The 17,557-nt window shown below is 34.9% G+C and overlaps 1 protein-coding gene across 2 annotated transcripts in view; it reads left to right on the top strand.

Moving 5' to 3' along the window:
* Window positions 1–17,557, top strand: part of PREX2 (phosphatidylinositol-3,4,5-trisphosphate dependent Rac exchange factor 2) — a 309,846-nt gene that overhangs the window by 111,809 nt on the left and 180,480 nt on the right. For both annotated transcript variants that reach the window (XM_063668842.1, XM_054499002.2), the window contains exons 11-14: window positions 2,731–2,831; window positions 11,068–11,171; window positions 11,863–11,912; window positions 14,519–14,594. In XM_063668842.1, the coding sequence (XP_063524912.1) occupies window positions 2,731–2,831; window positions 11,068–11,171; window positions 11,863–11,912; window positions 14,519–14,594 (331 nt within the window). The remainder of the gene's footprint in view (window positions 1–2,730; window positions 2,832–11,067; window positions 11,172–11,862; window positions 11,913–14,518; window positions 14,595–17,557) is intronic.

Below are 17,557 nucleotides of genomic sequence, written 5' to 3' on the forward strand. Positions count from 1 at the left end.
GATGCTATATGAAGCTTCTCCCAGAGCACCTGATAGGTAGGAGAGACTCAGTAAATATTAGGTTACTGTGGCCTTTTCCATAACAGCACACTACTGCTGCTTACAGCGCAAGTTTGGGATCATTTCTGAGTGGATCCTTGTCCTTTAGCAGAGTGTTGATGGAATTTCCCCATTCCCTGAGTAGGCCCAATGATAAAGCCACTCATTGGGTTCCTTTATTCTTGACCTCTCACTCTTAAAAATATTTCCAATTTATAGCAATATTTAAATTGGCTCTTTCCCTCATTGTAATCTGACATTTTCAGGAATCTAGTGCCATCAGACTAGAGAATTATGCCTTAGTTAAATAACAACCATCTCAACTCACTTGTCAACCACTGAGTTAGTAAAGCTCACTATGTGCCAGGCCCTGTGCTGAGTTCCTGACATCTGTCATCTCATTTAATCCTTTGGCTGCACTATGACATTGACATTCTTTTTTTTTTTTTTTTTTTTGAGATGGACTCTCACTCTGTCTTCCAGGCTGGAGTGCAGTGGCACAATCTTAGCTCACTGCAAACTCTGCCTCCCGGGATCAAGTGATTCTCCTGCCTCAGCCTCCCGAGTAGCTGGGATTACAGGTGCATGCCGCCACACCTGGCTAATTTTTTTTTATTTTTAGTAGAGACAGGGTTTCACCATAATGGCCAGGCTAGTCCCCAACTGCTGACCTCAAATGATCCACCTGCCTCCGCCTCCCAAAATGCTGGGATTATAGGCATGAGCCACTTGCCCGGCCCGACATTCCTAATATTATCTCTGTGTTAATGATGAAGAAGCTGGGGTTTAAAGAGCTAAATTCATGAGCTCACGGTCATGCAAGTAGTGGAAACAGAAACAGGATTTCAGTCCCCATTGTCTTATGGCAAAGTGAATGATATTAACTGCTACACTTTGTTTCACCTTTTCTTATATTTTTCTTTTGAATTTGTTATGCAGCAATAGAAAACGAATGGTTTTTGAATGGTTCTTATTTAATAAAAGAATAAAAAAAAATTTAACAACTTTTTCTGCCTTAAAGTATTTTTGTAGTCTAGACAACCCATTTTTAGAATTGTGTGTCCCTCAATTATTTGACATTAGCCATTTTTCTTGCTTTTGTTTTTGAAATTAATGAAGAAATAATTTCCTGATGCAGTCCATAGCTTTGTTTTTCTAGCCAAAAAAAGAAAACCAGTCTACAACAAATTCAATAGTTTATATAAAAGTTCAAATGTTAGACTTTTAAAACATGAGCAACATAATATTTTTTATTTGTAAAATGTCTCTGTATTTAGTGTTCGCTTAATGATACCACGTGACTTTTTTTTTTTTTTTTTTTTTACATAGCTGAGGCTCTCCTAAGTGATACAAAACATCATCCTTATTATCTATGATGCCTGGGGCTGCCCTGCAATGGTGACAGATGTAACCTATAATCCACTGTGGCATTCACAGCCGCAGCAGTGTGTGGTAGACAGTTCTGATGGATGGTTCTGTGCTGGAGTATTCCTTGTGGATGACAGATGAGATACAATAATGAATTTACCAAGTAATTTAACATTTTCAAAACAATGTAGTAAAACTTTTCTATGTCTTTTGGTGTACTTTAGTTTCCTATTGCTGTATAACAAATGAACATATACTTAGCAGCTTAAAACAACACCAGCCAGAAGTCCAGGAGAGCTCAAGTGGGTTCTCTGCTTAGGGTTTCACGACCCCAAAATCAAGGTGCTGGCCAGACGGGGCTCTTATCTTGAGGCTCTGGGGAAAAGTTCACTTCCAAGCTTATTCAGGTGGTTGTCAGGAATCAGCTCCTCATTGAGGCTGCAAGAATGAAGTCCTTGTTTCCTTGCTGTCAGCCAAGGGTTGCTGTCAGCTTCTGCAGGCTGCATGTCTTGGTACCAGGTCCTCTCCATCTTCAGAGCTGGCAGTGGCACATTGAATCCTTCTAATGCTTTTAATTTCTCTGACTTCCTCTCATGCCACTAGCCTGAGAAAACTCTGCTTCAAAGGGTTCCACTCCCTGAATCAGGCCCACTGGGATAATTTACATATTTTAAAGTCTACTGACTTGGAGTTTTAATTACATATGCAAAAATCCCTTCAGAGCAATACCTAGATTAAAATTTAATTGAAAAACCAAGGGGAGGGAATCTTGGTGTGGTGGGAGGGCAGTGAGAAGATTTCTGTAGAATCCTACCTACCACATGGTACATGTGGTTTTCTTTTGTTCTTCCTTCCTGGATCTTTAAACTCACTGGTTCTCTGTGCCTGGGAACCACAATAAAGACCGTTTAGCTTTTTATATTAAGTTATTACTACTCTATTCAGTTCTGACTTTAGCTATCTATAGGATCTGTTGCAATCCTTTAGTCCCACATTTGCCTTTATGTTAATGGTAACCTTTTAATTAAAGCTACTCTAAAATTTTCACTTTGTGTTTATTAGAGGCCTCAACAAGTTGAATAGTTTCAAACTAAGTATAGTTTAGTAATGTCTGAATGTACAGACATGGGTTTTCTAGAATAGAGTTCAACTTAAATGGCTGTAGGCCTTACATATGTGAAAAAATAATCTGTTGAAATATGTTGCAAATATTCCTTTATATTTTGAGATTCCTTTCATCATTGCTTCATGACTGGATGGTATAGAAAGACTTGCTGGGGAAAAAATTAACCATTTAGCTTTTTCACCGGCTTTCTGTTGCAGCGAATTTGTGTCATGGCTGTTGGAAATTGGAGAGATTCACAGGCCTGAGGAAGGCGTGCACTTGGGACAAGCATTATTAGAAAATGGAATCATTCACCATGGTAATTACTTTATTAATTACTTATTTAATACATTTATTTGCCATATGTGTCTTAATCCCATTCATCAGTTTAGTTTACAGTTCCCCACATTATAGGATGCTTATTGTTTTTAACAACATTTTCAATACCTAATACGTGTAGAACAGTGTCTCAGGGAGTGTGGGTTTATAGGGCTATATTTGTTAACTGTAAAATGAAGAGCTTCAATATAGGCAAGTGTTAGAAAATAGAGAAGTGGGATTGTGGAGGAAGGGATGGTTAGTTCTATAGTAATTAGAGTATTTGGGAGTGCTTCATGGAGGATGGGACATGACAGTGATGCTGGGCATTGTAGAATGAATAGAACTCTGCCAGGGACCACACAGCAGAAGGGCATTCCACCTGGAGGAAATAACAGCACTCTGGCACCTTGGCGGATGAGTTTGTGGTGGTTTCTTTGGGCACCAGCACAGAGCCTTACGTGGGTCCATGGATGAACGTACTGGCAAGGGGAGGTGTGGCAAAAAGGCAGGCAGAGCCTGGATTCCAGAAGATCTGAAGTCTCCTGCTGTGGCATGTGGGCTTATTCCGAAGGGGGCCAGGAGCTGATGAATGCTTTTAAGCAGAGCCGTGATCAGAACTCAGGTCCACAGCTATGAGATGCAGCAGCATGGAGCCTGAAGTGGAGAGGTTCAAGACTGCGAGCACCAGGCCCCTCAGGGGGCCCTGCTGCACCCAGGAGTGGTGGGACAAGGGCTTTAGCAGGTCTGCGTCCATGGGCATGAAAAAACCCATGGGGAGATGTTGGCGAAGCTAAAATACCGTATTTTATAACTCTTTGGATGTGGATGATGAAGAATGAAGAGAGAGATTAGAGTATTCTGAGCCTTCTTCTCTGAATGACTGAGATAGCTAATTCAGGAGGAGGAGCAGGGTTGAAAGAGAAGATGCAGGCTTTGCTATGAACTGTGTCAGACAGCCAGTGGGGAGTGGCCAGCAAGCAGTTGAGAATTTGGGGTGAAGCTCAGGATAGAAATAAGGTGAGAAACACATTTGGAATCATTTCAAGGGAGTACTAGACTCCTGGGAACACTGACAATGAACAAACAGACCAAAACCAAGAAAGCAGTGTTAATGGGACTCAGGACAAAGGCTTAAATAATTTCTATGGTAAATTGTGGGGGAGGAGAAAAAGCCAGGGAATTATTAATAAATATGGATGTTTGGCTATGGTATTTTGATGTTCATTTCCTTTCTTAGATGCTGTGCAAACAAACCAGATATTTCTCATCTTTTCTTATCACACTGGGTGTTGCCTACATGATGGTACTACCATCCACCCAGCTAGGAATCATCTTTAATTCCTTTCTCTCCCTCATGCCGTCAAGCCGTATGAGCTCTACCACCAAAATAAGTCCCTAAACAATGACTTCTCTCCCTTTCAGCATCCTTACCTTTTTTCTAGTCACCGTCATCTCCTCCTTTGCTTCCACTTTTGTTCTCCACTCCTGTAGTACACTCTCTAGGTCACAGCTAAAGAGACCTTTTAAAACGGGGATATGATCAAAGCATCCTTCTTTTTATAACCATCTAATCTAATGCTTACAATCAAATGTAAAGAAAAGTTCAGACCTATTACATGCCCTAAACTTCTTACCATGACCTACAACATCCAATGAGATAGGGCCCCTGACTTCCTCTCGGAGCCTGACACCTCTCGTTATACCTAACTTGTTGCACTGTCGCCACCCTGACCATCTGTCTCTTTCTTCAACACTCCAAGATGATTTCCTATTTAGGACCTTAGCTTTTGCTCTTCTCATTCAACAGTTATTTATTAATCCCTAATATATGCCAGGAGCCTTTCTAAGTGGTAGAGACAGAGCTGTGAGTGAAAAGACAAAAATCCTTGTATTCATGACTCATGTCTTCCATGACCCTTTGACTTTTAGAAGCCCATCCTGTCCTGTGATTCCAATGTCCTATTTTTTTTTAACTTTGAAATCTTTCTTCATGTACTTATCACTCTGAAATTATTATATTGTTTAACTTGTGTCTTTGTTTATTACCTCTTTATCTCCCTATCCCTTCCCTGGCCTCCAATAAAAATATAAGCACCATCCGAACAAGAGCCTCGGTTGTTATTATATAGCAAATGCCTGGCATTCCCATCCCATACAGGTGCTCAATAAATATTTGCTGAACGAATGAATAATTATATTTTGAGTGAACAGATGATACTTATAAATTGTATATGATTTTGTGCTTGTTTCATTAGCATCATTAAAACATCTAAAAGCATTATATGGCTGCTTTTAGTATCTGGTAGGCTAAAAGCATCATTTAAAAACTTAAAAGTAAAAATAACATTATGACTATTATATACTAACACCATAAAATGCTAATAAACATATATGATAATTACCCTATCTTTAATAGGATTGCATAGATCTTATATTGACCTGGGAACTGTGCCTCAGTGGCAGAAATTGAGTAGTTGTTTACCAAATTGGTTTAGCTTTTGTTTTTTGTGGGTGTGCATACATTGCACTTCTTAGTTTTCCTTGCAATCAAGGGGAGGCTGTGAAATTGAGTTGCAGCCAAGGACATGTACACAAAAGTGATGCACAAGGGAAGTGTACAGGCTATTTAAAAAACACAAAACACAAGGTGACCCTGGGAGCCGTGCATTAAGGATGGCTGAGCCTCTGTCAGACCCTAGACCCTGCATGAGGAGAGCACCATCACTCATCCTCCGCCACCGATTGGATTTTACCTCAATGAAAAATTAGCTTCTACAACATAAGTCACTATATTAGGGAGGTTTGTTTGTTACAGTAGCTAGTGTTAACTAGTGGAAAACCAGCTAGTTTTCCTTCCCAATATTTCCTGCAAAAATGACTTATCCCATCCTATCCTAGCATATTTCTGCCTTTCTAGAAGGAAGTATGAGAGCAGCTGGGTTTCTTGATGGACAGAGTAAAAAGACAGACTTAAACTACTAAGAAATAAAGGTTGCTGGTTCATGTTGACATACAAACTAGGGGTGAGAGAACATATTATGCAATTTCACATTAATAGAATAATTCTATTAGAAGGAAGAGATATGAGCCAAGTGTGCTAGTATCATTAGTATGTGGTTCCAGCTGCATTTTGGTGAAAATAGAATTCCTAAAATAAAGTTGAATGAACCATCTGTTTTAAAGAGAGCAAGCAAAAAAGAAGTTGGCTATTATTGCTATTATTCACATTGCAAATATGATTGAGAACTTTGCCATCAGCAAAGCCTTGCTATAGCAGGAACTCTAGGGTTGAGGCAGTGTATGCTTTCTCTGTGCTATGCTGACAATATGCATCTTGTCTAGTGCTACTCTTTGTAGTAGGAATGCTTATGTGAGAATTCAGAGACCTCATATCTTATTAATATTTGTTATATCCCATGGTGTGCTGAAGTTGGCTCATACAAGCTCCCGAGAGCCGATAATTAAATACATTTAGTAGGCTTGTTAGTTTTTAAACACAATTATTATTAATTCAATTATATAAACATGTAAGTGCATAAATTATGTTGCAAAACAGGTAAAACACTCTTTTGGAGGGTTGGGGGGCAGGGTCTTGCTCTGTTGCCCAGGCTAGAGTACAGTGGTGCGATCATGGCTCACTGTAGCCTCAACCTCCTGGGCTCAAGCGATCCTCCTACCTTAGCCTTGTGAGTAGTTGGGACCACAGGTGCATGCCACCATGCCCAGCTAATTTGTTTTTTTTTTTTTAATTTGTAGAAATGAGGTCTTGTTATGTTGACCAGGTTGGTCTTGAACTCCTGGGCTCAAGCAGTCCTTCCACCTCAACCTCCCAAAGTGCTGGGATTACAGGCATGAGCCACCATGCCGGACCTGTAAAACATTCTTAAAATGTATCACCTTCTTATTATTTTACAATGTTTTACCATTATCTATGCTGTCAAGGTTATTTGTATCTATTGCTTGTGTATAGTGGAAATACTGTGTAATGAGTGCCACCACACCTTTAAATCCATGTTCAGTGACTTTAGATTGGAAACTTGAAATTGGCCACAGTGGGAATATTTACACAACAGAAATGGGCAAATGCTACAAATCAGAACTTCTCCTCTACTCCCCCCACCTTCACCATCTAGAGAGCCAGTTGTTAAACATTTGCACTACGTTCCTGGTTCTCTCACACAATTATTTAAAAGATTGCATTAAGCAACTTTCTCCACTAGAGGACCTGAACTGTAGTTTATACACCCATTTTCCATGCTAGATAAATTGGGAGAGCAAATTTGAATGCAGAACAGTTCAGCGTTTTTCTAAGGCAACAGCTGAGAGTTGCAGATTAACCCAAGGTTCATTATCAAAGGCAGAAGCATTTGCCTTACAGCTAAGCTCTCCCTGTCGAATAGGTTAGACTACACTTGTTTCATTGTGGCAAAAACATTTGGGCTCAACTTCTTGAGTTTTGGAATATCAAGCCAATCTATTTCAATGACTGTTAAGGGATAAAAATGGGAATAGGTAGATTGCATAGGAGGAAAAAATTCTGATCTTAAAACAAGTTGTAGAGTTTCACATTATTTCTCTTGATTTTATATTTCTTTCATATGGGCTTTTTAACGTATGACTTGGCTTGGGGAAAAGATACCAAAAAGCTGTATTGTCTATGTGTTTTCAAAAAACAATTTTTGGTCATAAGCCATGTAGAACGTTTGGATAGGCTTGGGTAAAAGAGCTGAAACTTCACATATGTGTGTGTGTGTTTATGTGTATTAACAAGTCTTTTGACTTTCTTCTGGATGCATCAAATGTAGTTAATGAAAATTCTGACAATTTTCTATCCTCTTTCAACATTTCTAGCAAAAAATAAAGGTCAGAGTCTTTCATCTAATCATAAAAATGTAGCTCTTTGCAGCAAATTATCTCTTCTGCAAATGTTGCATTCCCTGTAAAGAAAATATTTAAATATAAACTCTTTGACTTCTACTTTGAGGTTTTCACTTTCTAAAACAGACATTTTTTATTAGACTGTGTATAAAACAACTTAGCCTGAAAAAGAGAAAGCATAGAGATTTAGTAGGAGATTCCCTCCCCTTCCCTCCAGCTTTATGGAGGTATAATTGACAAATATTTATAGTGTACAACATGTTTTGAAATATGTGTAAATTGTGAAATGATCACCACAATCAAGCTAATTAGTGTATTAATCGCTTCACATAGTTATCACTTTTTTGTGGTGAGAACATTTAAGATCTACTCTCTTAGCAATTTTCAAGTATGGAATACATTATATCATATTTTCTGTATCTATCCATTCATCCATCCATGGAAACTTAGGCTGATTTCTTATCTTGCTATTGTGAGTAATGCTGCAGTGAACTTGGGGGTGCAGATATCTCTTTGACATATTGATTTTATTTCCTTTGAATTACACACCCAGAAGTAAAATTGCTGGATCATATGGTAGTTCTATTTTTAGCTTTTTGAGGAACTTTCATACTGTTTTCCAAAATGGCTATATGAATTTACATCTCCACCAACAGTGTACAAGGGTTTCCTTTTCTCCACATCCTCACCAACACTTCTGTCTTTTTGATAATAGCCATCCTAAGAGGTGTGAAGTTATATCTCATTATAGTTTTGATTTGCATTTCCCTCATGATTAGAGATGTTGAACAACTTTTCATATGCCTGTTGGCCGTCTTTATTTCTTTTTCTGAGAAGTATTTATTTAGGTTCTTCACCCATTTTTAATTGGGTTATTTTTATTTTTGGTATTGCATTGAATTAATTTCTTATATGTTTTGAATATTTGCCTCCTATTGAATATATGGTTTGTAAATATTTTTCCTATTCCATAGATTGTCCTTTAATTTTATTGATCCTTTCAGTTCCTGTGCATACACTTTTTAGTTTGATGCAATTGCATTTGTCTATTTTTATTTGTCTATTTTTGCTTTTGTTGCCTGTACTTTTGGGGTCTTCTCCAAAAAATTATTGCCAAGACAAATGTCAAGAAGCTGTTCCCTAATCTTTTCTTCCAGTAGTTTTATAGTGTTACATCATATGTTTAAATCTTTAGTCTATTTTGAGTTTATTTTTATATGTGGTGTGAGATAAAGGGTCCCATTTAATTATTTTGCGTGTAGATATCCAGTTTTCCCAACATCATTTATTGAAGAGACTGTCTTCCTCCATTGTGTGCTCTTGGCACCTTTGTGGAAGATCAATTGACCATAAATCTGTGAATTTATTTCTGGGATCTGATCTCTATTCTGTTCCATTGGTCTATATGTCTGCTTTTATCCAGTACCATGCTGTTTTTATTACTGTGGCTTTGTAGCAGAGTCTGAAGTCAGTAATATCATGCCTTCAGCTTTGTTCCTTTTGTTCAAGGTTGCTTTGGCTATTGTGGGTCTTTTGTGCTTCTACACAGATTTTAGGATTGTTTTTTCTATTTCTGTGAAAAATGCCTTTGGAATCTTGATAGAAATCACATTGAATCTGTAGATGGCTTTGAGTAGCAGGGACATTTTAACAATATTAATTCTTCCCTTCCGTGAACATGGGATTTCTTACCATTTATTTGTGTTTTCTTTAATTTCTTTCATAGTTTATAGTTTATTATGTCTTTCATGGTTTACAGGTTTCAGTGTACAGATCTTTCACCTTCTTATGTTATTCCTAAGTGTTACATCTTATTTTTTTGATTCTATTTTAAATGCGATCATTTTTAAAATTTCTTTTTTCCATAGTGCATTGTTAGTATATGGAGACACTACTGATTTTTTTAATGTTGACTTTGTATCCTGCAAGTTTACTGAATTAGTTTTTGGTGGAAGTTATATGGTTTTCTGTATATAAGATCATGCCATCTACAAATAGAGACAATTTTACTTGTTTCCAATTGAATGTCTTTTATTTCTTTTTCTCCCCTAATTGCTCTGGCTTGGACTTCTTGTACTATGTTGAACAGAAGTAGAGAAAGTAGGCATCTTTGTCTTATTCTAGAGAAAAAGCTTTCACCTTCTGACCATTGAGTATTATGTTAGCTGTGGGCTTGTCATATATAATCTTTATTATGTTGAGGTGCATTTTGTATATGCCAAATTTGTTGAGAGCTTTCATTATGAAAGCTTGTTGAATTTTGACTAATGCTTTTTCTGCTTCTATTGAGATCATCGTATGATTTTTATCTTTTATTCTGTTAATGTGATGCATCATAATTATTCATTTGCATATGTTGAACCACCCTTAGTTCTCAAGGATAAATCCCACTTGATCATGGTATATGATCATTTTATTGTGCTATTGAACTTGATTTGCTAGTATTTTGTTTAGGATTTTGGCATCCATGTTCATCAGTGATATTGGTCTGTAATTTTCTTTTCTTGTAGTATTCATATCTGGCCTTGTAAAATAAGTTTTGGAAGTGTTCCTTTATCTTTTATTTTTGGAAGAGTCTGAGAAGGATTGGCATTAATTCTTCTTTAAATGTTTGGTAGAATTCATCAGTGAAGGCATCAGGTCCTGGGAATAGGAGTCTTTACTGATATGAAAGTCTTATCTTGAGGATGGTAATAAAGAATGAACACTCTTGTTTTCCAATAAGAAAAAAAATTAACTGACATGTAAAAAGCAATTCTTAATGTAAGCACAGTTACAATTTTGGCATCAGTTAGATACTAAATTGATTTAAGCTACTCTGGAGGTCCAAACACAGGATAAATGGTCAAGATTGGTGTATGTGTGGTCTTGGCCTGATCACAGTGTGATAAAACAAATACGTGGTAAAATTCATTTGCAAGACCGAGAATCAAATCACAATGCACTAGTTTGAGTATCTGCTCTTTGAAGGGCACTTTTTGCTCAGCTTTGTAGCATTGTGAAGAAACAGAAAACACAAAATCATATATTTATATAAATGTACACATTGCGTATACCTTTATACATACTATATACTTATGTACATATATAAATACATATATTATGCTAGCTGAATGTTGCAAATGTCAATTTATTTCTCAAATTGTTATATGGAAATTGTAATATTTTAAATAAAATATTATCATGAATCTTGCTGTTAAAATACTCAATTGGTATTGCTGTGTTAGAAAAGCAAATACTTTTTGTAAAACTAAAAGTTTTAGTATTTGGGAATACATATTTAATAAATTTATTTGCTGTTTATCTGCCCCTTTTTAGAGTATCGTTATTTTAATATAGTGTTTCTATGTTCTTAGTTACTGATAAACATCAGTTCAAACCAGAACAGATGTTATATAGATTTCGCTATGATGATGGAACATTTTATCCAAGAAATGAGATGCAGGACGTGATTTCAAAGGTAACGACCTCTCCCACAACCTCTCCAATAGTAGAATGCATGTTGTCATTCTTCAGAAGATAAAAGATAGTTGAGAAACAAAAGATTTTTCTAGTTTAGAAAATTCTTCGACAATATATGCAAGCAAGCCTCTTTATTTATTTTTGGTATTTCAAGAATTCTAATGTTCAATTGTTTTTTCATTCTCTTACCTAATTCTAAATGGTAGTAGTACTGCTGCATCACTCACAAGGTTATATCCATGGAAAACCCTTTTACATGTGGCAACATGTCGTCAAAATACTTGAATTTAAAAAAATACAAATGTGTAAAATAAATGTAATGCCAGTTTTTTGTACAGTTGACAATACTTTGTTGATATATGATGAACAATTATTATAGATGTATTACTGTATTGGTATATTTTGTTTAATTTATGTGAGAAATTTTATATTTTAAGAAAGATAATTTAGAAAAATATTTGTGTATGTCATATATGAGGAATTTATAGCACAATTTTAATCCTATTCTTTAATGATTTAAATCATATTATTTTTATGATATATCATGATATTTGAATAATTTTTAAATTGGATTAGATTTTGTGATGATTCTAAAATATTGACAGTGAATTAATTTGTTACTTCAAAATTTCATTGAAATGTCCCTTGGGTGATCTCACTTGTTTTTGATATATCTCTATTTTACGTAGGGTGTAAGATTATATTGTCGTCTTCATAGCCTTTTTACTCCAGTGATAAGGTGAGTCTGGTTTTTAAGTTCTGGGAAACTTAAATGGAAATATTTGTACTATGTTTTAGGTAACTATTATTCGGCCAGAACTTGTTGGCTTATTTTGTTTTTTTTCACTTTACTTTAAAATATTATTTTAAGGAATAATTTATTGTAAAATATCCCTACATTTTCTTAAGATTCTAATTATACAGTGTTTTCCACTCTTTGTTATGATTTCTAAAATTATTTTGCCATTAGTTCATAGTAAATTATACACTTGAAATAATCCACTTTCAGTTAATATTTAATAAATTATAGTTGATTGATTGGGAGAGGATTTGGAAATACTGTTTACATATTTGCCATTATTATTACTTGTATATTAACTTTTTACGTTAAATTGTATAATCAAATATTGAATATGTATTTTATTTTATAATTTTCCTTCTCATAATCTTTTTTCCCAAGAAAATATTTTGTACTTGGAAATTAAGAATTATTTTGAAGTTAATAAGTATAATTTTATAATTTTATTCTTTATCATGTTTTTCCTTCTGAAGAGACACACTTGTTTTAAAAGAGGAATCAGGATTAATTTTTAGTTTATCTCTTTAGAAAGACAATAGAAAACTTTGAGGTTTGTATTATGATTACTAACAGAGTAGATCTTCAGGAAATTGTACTTTTGCAATATACACTGATATACCTTAACTGATAGAATGTTGAACTAATTTGAAATGGTCAAATATTATTTGGAATTTACTGACTAAATCATAGTCCACAACAAAATATGCCTGTACCATTTTCAGAATAAATAAAAATGCTTTTCAATCTTGGCTACAAAATCCAAATGTTTAGTGTTTCTATTTTTCACTTTGGTTTGTAATTCCAAGAAAATGCAAAGCTTAAAAAAATAAAGATTCCAGATGTTGCTAAGTATATTGGAATGCCCACTTATACTGCATAGAGAACACACTGTTTGCACGTCCTGGAGGAGAAAGCAGGATCTTACCCACATTCCTGAAAGTGCCCTATCTACTTTCATAAGTAGGCTTCACAAAGTGGAAAAAGGTGAAAAAGAATAAATATTTGTTGACTCTGCCATAATTCTTTCACGGATACCCATAAATATTTTGGATAACTTAGTATTAAGTACTTAATAGCAATTGGGTACTTAAAAATTCTTTTCTGCCAAACTAAGAGAAAACAATAATGTTTAGTGCACCATGTAACCTGTGTATATGTAGGTTTTATATGGGCAAAAATGTGTTCTGAAAATATATTTTAGCCATATGAGATTTCTTATCAAGAAAGCTGCATCTGTAAGAGCTGATAAGGAATTTTTCTTTGGCTAAAAATGACAATTGTTTTTGTGTTGTCAAGAGAAAAGTTATGGGAAAAAACCATAAAACAGAGGGAATGTTTGATAGTCATGCTTTTAATATGTGTGAACTCAGCTTACAAAAAGAAAAGTTACTTAGCATGAAGAGCCGCGTCTCACATGTGGTCTGTAATAGACTATGCTTTTTCTTCTTACGATGCTTATGGAAACCAAGATGAAATGAATGATGAGGTGTCAGAAACGTGGAGACAGATTTAAAGAACAATGAATATAGCTAGTAATTATTAGTCACTTCAAGTCTTTTGCGGTTTAGAATTTTTGACATTTTATAAAGACTGCCACTTTTTCATTTTAATGATCCAGGTCTGGAAAATAAATGAATTATAGATTTCTGCCCTTGGGTATTCAGTTCTGATCATGAAATTTGGTTGGTATCTGACGGAACTTTGAATGGTTTCTCAATTCTGGGAAATCTACTGAACGGAGAGTCTGAGGTGGAGAGCCAGTTGATCCTCTTGGTTCTCTGGGAATGTGGTATCACTATGTCCATGATCTGATCAGGCAAAAAGAATAACAGGTTCTCAGTGTGTCTACTTCAGGACAGACCTGCTTATTTTCCACTACAGCAGAGCTGTGTGAATAATACTGTAGAGCAAATCCAGCCTTCCTGGAGCATTCAGGAGCAGGAATAAAAGGCATTTCTTTACAGATTTTGAGATTTTTAGTATAATCTATTGTGATTTAAAGAGAAGAAATTCTATTTTATTATTTTATTAATACGATGTACAGTAAGTTCTCACTTAATGTCATCAATAGGTTCCTGGAACCTGCAACTTTAAGTGAAATGACGTATAATGAAACCAATTTTGCCATAGGCTGATTGATATAAATAAGAGTTAAGTTCCTACAGCATCCAGTATTTCATTTCACTTAAAGTCACAGTTTCCAAGAACCTACCCACAATGTTAAGTGTGGACTTACTATATTTCCAGCTAAATTATTTCCAGCTAATATAGCAGTAATAATCTATTTGGATATAAGAAAATGTGAAAGAAGAGGTGTCCTGTTTTGATAACATTGTGGGTCTCTTCCCTTGGTATAAGCTGGTGGAGGATTTTTCAGGTGTTCTACATGCATAATAAACTCTTATTTGCATGTAATTTGGGCAATTAACTCAGGTTACAATGGTAAACTTTTCTGTTGCATATTGATACTAAATGAAAATATTTTCTTGTGCTCACATATCCCCTTGCTTAATTTTTGCTGTTTGTTTTTATTTTTTCCTTTATAGAGATAAAGATTACCATTTAAGGACCTACAAATCTGTGGTCATGGCCAACAAACTGATAGACTGGTTAATTGCACAGGTAAATAGATAAATAGAAGTCGCTGAGTTTCACTTGCTGCTGCTTTAAACTTTGAGTATGTGAATTAAGACCTTTACTCTTTTTCATCTGTGTAGCAGGCATTTAAAAAGAGAAGTACATACAGCTAATAGGAAGCAGAATTAGGATTTGAACCTAGATAATCTGATTTTAGAGTCCCCAAACTTCACTTTTATGTTATCCTGTGTCTCAAAAGGAAGATGTTCCTATTTTTAAAATATCAGATGAGATCCATCAAGAAACACTAATTTGAGAATCTGAAGAATAGCTGTGCTCATTTACTAAAATTTTTTTTATGTTTTTTACACTTTGTTTTAAAGTATCTGTTTATTAATGCTAGCAAGTTATTCTAATCTCCTTGTACCTTTTTCCCTTTTAGAAAATAATTGTGTTTTGATAATGAGCTTTAATGTCTGCCTGTGTCCATTTTAAAAAAGAAAAGAATTTATTGTTGTTATTGTTGGCCTGCTTCTCAGGTTTTAGATGCTGACTGCTAGAATTGAGAAAATGTCATTCGCTTATAAGTAAAACAAATTAGGGCATCCAGTCTATCATAACAGACATTCAACTATAAATTATTCAAATATTCAAAAGTTTAAATATTGGTATTCAAATATTTAAATGTTTTATCATACTAGATCAACTAGTAAATGATAAAATGTGTTTCACTGATTAAAGAAAAGATGAAGAAAACTGATACCCACTTTAACTGAACTTACTATTTTGGGGGAGGGGATATTGCTTGGTTGAAATGCAAGTCATTATGTTTAGCTATGTGAGTCAATTTCATACACACCTTTACTTTTTCTTAAGGGTGGCTTGCTTTCTTTGTTTCAAGTAGATAATAGTTGATAGTTTGTCATAAAATGTTTATTTTTTGTTTCAGTTATTAATACTTAATCCACATTTGGTTCATCTGTACACATATATTTTGATAATTTATATTAGTTAATATTATTTCTTGAAAATAGTTCTTGAACACCTATTTTTATATTTCATAGCACTTACATTTATTACATTTAGAAGTTAAGATTTTAGATGAAACTAAACAATTACCTTTAGATAAAACATCAATTTATATTTTCAGTGGCTTTTCTAGCATCAGAGTCTTTCATAACACTGTGGTCAATGTGTGTCATTTGAATTGGTTTCTATATTCATTATTGGAGTTGGACTTTCACGTAGAAATTACACAGTTCTAGAATTCATGTGAACTTGTATGATGTGTTGATTATGTGAGAAACTTAAAGAAAATTTATTTGAAGCAAAAACTGATGCTGAGTAAACCTTTAAAGTTCTAGCTCAGGAAATCAGGTATCAACTTTTTTTTTGGCACTTTGACTTTCCAAGGTTTAACATTAGAAGAATATATTAAGGTGCTCAAAAACGACCAAGTTGCCTTTTTTTTTTAGACGAGTCTCACTTTGTTGCCTGGGCTGGAGGGCAGTGGCTCAATTTCGGCTCACTGCAACTTTCGCCTCTGGGGTTCAAGCAATTCTCCTGCCTCAGCTTCTCAAGTAGCTGGGATTACAGGTGCGCACCACTACGCCTGGCTAATTTTTGTATTTTCAGTAGAAACAGGGTTTCACTGTGTTGGCCAGGCGGCTCGAACTCCTGACCTCAAGTGATTCACCTGCCTCAGCCTCCCAAAGGGCTCGGATTGCAGGCGTGAGCTACCACGCCCAGCCACAATTTTTTTTTCTTCAGTTTTTCTTCGTGGTTTATTATGACAATGTCTGCAGAAATTGTACATAATAGAAATTGCATTGGCTGGGACTCACAACCTAGTGTCTGATGCCAGCTCCACTAGTAACTAGTTATATAAACTTAGACAAGTCACTCAATCTCTATAGATTTTAGTTTTTACAACTGTTTACTGCTTACTGCAATAGCTGTACATGCCATCTCTTTTCTATCACTGAAACTTTATGATTCTGATATTGTAAAACATCCTAATGTAAGTATCAATATAATCAACTCTGATTGCTTAACTTCCGATTAGGACCACATAGGCTGCCTTGGAAAAGGAAGAAATAGGAGGGATAGCTTTAGGAGATATACCTAATGCTAAATGACGAGTTAATGGGTGCAGCACACCAGCATGGCACATGTATACCTATGTAACTAACCTGCACATTGTGCACATGTACCCTAAAACTTAAAGTATAATAATAAAATTAAAAAAAATTAAAAAATGAAATAAAATAAAAATTAAAAAAAAGAGAACAAGTTAAAGTTCTTAATCTAACATGAAGAAGAGATTTTTGTTTGTTTGTTTGTTTTTTGTTTTTAAAGCAAGGATCTCTTTCTACCAAGACTCTGAAATGATAATACTGAATGTCCAATATGGACCGGGACACTGAATTGATTTGGACGGTTTTAGAACAGAGTAAAAAAACTGGCTCTACTATGATTGGAGTATATTCTAGAGCCTATAGTTTTTCTCTTATTCTGCAATATATTGTGTGATGTCATCTTGGAAAACAAAATGAGTGTTGTGTTCTTCTGAATACATTTTTCATTCACTGTTGTTGTGCAGCTTCTATTATAGTATAATGGTTTGTAATAAAATACCCTATTTCACAAAGTTAAATTCTTATTTGGCATGTCCAGTAATATACCTTTAAAACATCATTCAATTCCTGTACATTGTGATTTGGGTATGGATCACTCATAGTTCATAATTAAATAATGCCTTGCTTCTTCACATCCATGCGGTCTTACTGTGGTTTTTCTAAATGCTCATCAGGTGCATATGGCACAAGTAGGATTTTAAAAAAGCATAGGAAACCCAGAACATGTTAGGCTATGTTTTTTACACCATTATGTTCAATAATATTAGTCTGGCCAGTGTTTCATTTGAATAATTAATCAAATAAAGCAATCAAATGTCAGTGATTATTAAACAAGCTTTTCTTGTAAGCTTAATGTTCAAGCAAGTGCGT

This window comes from Pongo pygmaeus, chromosome 7, assembly GCF_028885625.2.
Source record: "Pongo pygmaeus isolate AG05252 chromosome 7, NHGRI_mPonPyg2-v2.0_pri, whole genome shotgun sequence".
NCBI lineage: Eukaryota > Metazoa > Chordata > Mammalia > Primates > Hominidae > Pongo > Pongo pygmaeus.